This window comes from Myotis brandtii, unplaced genomic scaffold (assembly GCF_000412655.1).
Source record: "Myotis brandtii unplaced genomic scaffold, ASM41265v1 scaffold782, whole genome shotgun sequence".
Classification (NCBI taxonomy): Eukaryota; Metazoa; Chordata; class Mammalia; order Chiroptera; family Vespertilionidae; genus Myotis; species Myotis brandtii.
Genome location: NW_005371138.1, coordinates 245,489 through 249,964, shown reverse-complemented (window position 1 = coordinate 249,964; position 4,476 = coordinate 245,489). Strand labels below are relative to the sequence as shown.

Here is a 4,476-nt window from a genome sequence, read left to right as displayed (position 1 = left end):
AACCCAGTACTTAGTAGTTATTTTTACTTTTCTTTCCTGGGCCCAGAATGGAACCTCATGATACATTTGCTGGGGGATAATGTTCTACATAGGTCCAGCGCCATACTTACCTTCTAGTAAGTGTCTGGTGCAAAGTTCCTGCTTTCTTCCTAATTGGCCTCTGAAGTCAAAGGCATGTGGGTTCATATACTCCCCACATCAGCATTAACTGATTCTGGCAACATTACTTAACTTCTCCTGGCCTCAGTTTCCCCATCTGTAATGGAGGGTATAAGTGGGAATATTAATTACTCACAAATGTGAAAATTATGAGGGGTAATACATGGTAAAATGACTGCATGTAGGAGGCAGTCACTAAATAGGATCAGCATTAGGACTGATCCTGAGGCAAACTTCAAATGAAGCCACTGAGCTAAGGCAGGGCTCTTGTTCTGAGCTTGGAGTGGGATTCTCTGGCCTGGGGCCTGGCTAAGGCAGCTCCTGAAAGCCCAGAAGCTGCTCACAGATACAGCCAAGCACACAGTCAACCTCTAAACTGTAAAACTGAGGGGGACCAAGGGTGGTTTGAGAATTTCATTACATTGATATTTCTCTCTCTTTTTTTCTCTTTTCTCTCTCTCTCTCTCTCTCTCTCTCTCTCTCTCTCTCTCATTCCTCACTCTAACATGTCCTTGGGTGAGGATATTTTTATATCTCTGCTTTGTAGTATCTGCCAATTTCTATGGTGTAAATATTCTCACTATTGCCAATTTCAAGCTACCAACATGAGATCACTGAATGTGGAACTGAGAGGAAATCCTCCCAATACTTCCTTGCAAGCTCCAACTGCGGGAAGCCACCGCTTGCCAATACTATCATGAGAGTGCACCAAGGAACGCAGAAGGCTGATGGACCTCGAGCGTTAGCGGGGCTGACGCTAAGCACTGATGGTTCGTGTTGAGCTAGTGGTGGCTCAAAGCAATTTCCTGACTTTGATAGCCTCCAAGTAAATGTTTACTAGACCTTACTGATCTTTACTGATCTTTATTGACCTTAGAAACAGTCTGTCTGTTACCTGTTTGCTGTGCTTTACTGAGGGCAAGATGTGTATCTAAAACTGAATAAAAGCAGGCGGGACCCAGTTTCGGTGTGTCTCTTCAAGTAAGAGGCTCCACCTGGCCCCCAATGCCTTCTAAATTCATATTTCTTGTATAGCATTTTCATTTGTGCGTCGGCCTCTCCTTCAGATCCTGAACCCCACCGCGAAGGTCACAGCATCCAGCACACCACTACTTTCAAGTATACTTTTGAAGAGGTACTATTCACCATGAGGTTACATAAAAACGAAGAAGTTAAGGGAAACTGAGTTTCTGGAGACTTTGGAAATATTTTTTATTTCCCACTAACTTAGAACTTTACCCATTTATGTACCTATGAAAACAATACAACTCTCTAAGCAGTTTTAACAGTGGGAAATTTTTATGGCATAAAACCTTGGGAAGCAAGAAGTTAGTCTAAGCCATAATTTATTCAGAAAAATCCAAGACAAATTTAGTATGATTTCATTTATTAAAGAATAAAAGTTTCCTTCTAGTATATTCTGTCCAACTGTGAATTTCATTTAAAATCTTTTAGAAAGAGCAAATCCACTTTTTAAAAAAAAATTCTAGGTAGCTATAATACTTTGGTTTCCAAGTTTTAAAAAATGAGGCAAGATTATATAGTGAGAGTAGAGAAAGCAAGATGAAGTGAAATCACCCATGACAATCTGTCATATTAGCCATTATGCATTTCAACATCTGCAACTGAAAAGTCACAGAAGTCAAAAAATAAAAACAAAAAAGACTCCCAAGGAACACAGACTGCCTGATGATGTTGCTAGAATATTTAGCCCTATGTCCACTTCATGTAAAAAATAAATTAAGTATAAATAATGAGGTGAGGGGGCTGGTGTGTGCTCAGAGGGGCAAGAGAATGGGGCCAAATGCCTTTCCTCTCCCACACTCGCTACACAAAACTCTCCTCCATGTTGCTGCAGAGTAAGAAAGAGTCCACAAGCCGGGGCTGGACCAGTTGCTGGAAGTCGGAGTCCTGGAGGCCTTCAGGACAGACCCCGGCCAATCTACGCAGAGCAGCCTGGGAAGAAAACGGAAGAGATGACATGAGTTGGAATGGGCTCCGCTCAGGTGCATGTATTTCCTTCAACTCCCAGAGAGATGCATTTCAGGAAGTGGCTTGTTTACCAGGTAATCTGAGCTGATTGTCACCCTAACACCTTTAGTCATCTGGTTCTTTTGGTCAGCTGATCATCATAGCAATCGTATCACTTGGTCCCCTGGTTTCATTTGCACCTTGGTCACCATGGTGGATGTCATCTGAAAGTCTTCATGATCTTAATAATCGTCTTGCCATCTTGGTTTCTCAGCCATCCTAGGAACCTGATTGTTTTCAATATCTGTCATTTTAAGGATCTGGTCAACTTAGTGAAATATATGGTCATCCTATAGACAAGAACTGCCAGGGGCATCAGTAAATGCTTCCAGATCCTTAGAGGAACCTTAGAATGGCAAGGGCTATTCACTTATCCATAAATTCCACTATGTTCTGAGCAAAGCATTATGAGATGAGAAGGAGGGAAGAAAGAAAGAGAGAGAAAAGGTCATAAAGTTGAAGGAGGTAGAGATTCTGCCACTGAGATGTGGATGAACAGGAAAGAGAGGTGCAAGCAGAATGAAATCACTGCTCAGATCTTCACAAACTGGGTTTCACTTTCCTGAGTATGCTACCCTGTCTCACACCCACGTGCCCTTGCTCGGCTCCTCTCCATGACATGAAGTCCCTCCCCGCTCTTTTCTAGCCAGGAGTTGCATTCATCCTTGGAGGCCTGTCCCACTGTCACCTCCTCTAAGAAGCCTTCCCTGATTCCTTAAAGCAGAGACAGTTCCTCCCTCCCCTGTGCATGCACAGTCCCTGCACTGACCTTAACCTTCTCATACATGACTGCAATTGTCTGTTAAGTGTGTATCTCCCACACTACACTCTGAGCTCCTCAAGGGTACAGACTGTTTTGTTTTTTTAATTTTTTTTCTGTATCTACAGCAGGTAGAACAGGGGCTGGCATGGGACTCAATAAATGTTTGCTGAAAAAAATGGATCAAATAAAGTGCTTTAAAATTGAGTCTACTGCTAGAGCTACCTGAAACTGCACATGTGAGCTGTGCATCTATATAGACCTCTTTACCAGGGAGCTGAAGTAATGCATACTAAGTGCCCAATAAATACGAATTCCTTCCCTCTTCTAGAACCTGTACACATCAGGAAACAAGGTGGGAGCTTAAGGATGTCCTTCCCCTGAGAAACAAAGACAGGGAGCAATATCTGGAGTGGCAGAAGAAACAAAGAAGGAAGAAGGCCAACCTAGTGTTTCATTTAATCCTTACAGGATACTGCAAGGTAAGTTTCGGGATCCCCAATTTGGAAATAAGGACACTAAGGCTCAGAGAGGGAACGGGCTCAGAGAGAGAAAGTGGCCTTCCTGAGATCACACAAGTTCAACTCCAGAGCTCTCATACCTACACACACAGCAGGATGCTGCAAGCCCAGGACACTAGTTTATATTGAGTTTAAGGCGGGCATAGAACTTATTACCTAACATGAGAGGTAACCTATGGCTGAGAAATCACCAAGTTGGTGGAAGGAGAGGATGGCTTTAGTTGGCTGTGGGATTAACAGGCTCTGCCATGTCCAGTGGGTTAAGGGGCGTGTGTCTCTGTCTTGGTTTTCTCCAGGAAGTAGACTCCAGGAGACTATCTCTTATTAGTGTGTCCTCTTTCCCCTGGGCTATCATATCCCTAAGGGCTAGAGAGGCTAAATCTATAACACTTTCTGATTGCTCTTGATCCAACAGAGAGAAATAACCCCATTACCCTTGAGTTATCACAGTAAAAACAAGCCGGGATCTTCAGCAGAAGAGGTGAGACCATCGATATATTTTACATCAACAGGGATAAAAATAAAGCAAAAAGGAAGAAGAAAGAAAAACTAGACAAAGAGAGAAAATAAACCCATACCAAGAAAATAAGATAGAAGAAAGTAGCAGAGACAGAGAAAAGGACACAACAGAAAAAAGTAACAAAAAGGTAATATTAAAACAGAGATACAGAGATGAACTGATGAAAAAAATGAAACCATGCATGAAAGGGAGATGGAAAGAAGAGATGATGACCAAAAAAAGAGAGAGAGAGAGAGAGAGAGAGCACACCCCAGGGCAGGAAGCATAGGAGAGAGGTAGGGAGAGGTGAGGAGTCAGGATGAGGAGGAGAGAGAGGTCTGGGGGGAATAAAAAGAAAGAGAGAAAGGGAAAGAAGGAGAGAGAGAAACCTCTAAGAGAGGAGGCAACCTCTAGAACAGCGGTTCTCAACCTGTGGGTCGCGACCCCTTTGGGGGTCGAACGACCCTTTCACAGGGGTCGCTTAAGACCATCGGAAAACACATATA

General features: G+C 43.1%; 1 protein-coding gene across 2 annotated transcripts in view; it reads right to left on the bottom strand.

Moving 5' to 3' along the window:
* Window positions 1–1,631: 1,631 nt before the first annotated feature.
* The window catches only part of INSC (inscuteable homolog (Drosophila)), a 121,539-nt gene continuing 118,694 nt past the window's right edge, over window positions 1,632–4,476 (bottom strand). The window contains exon 13 of one of the 2 annotated variants that reach the window (XM_014530965.1): window positions 1,632–2,115. In XM_014530965.1, the coding sequence (XP_014386451.1) occupies window positions 1,987–2,115 (129 nt within the window). In that variant the 3' untranslated portion in view covers window positions 1,632–1,986. The remainder of the gene's footprint in view (window positions 2,116–4,476) is intronic. The other variant, XM_014530964.1, reaches the window with a different exon arrangement.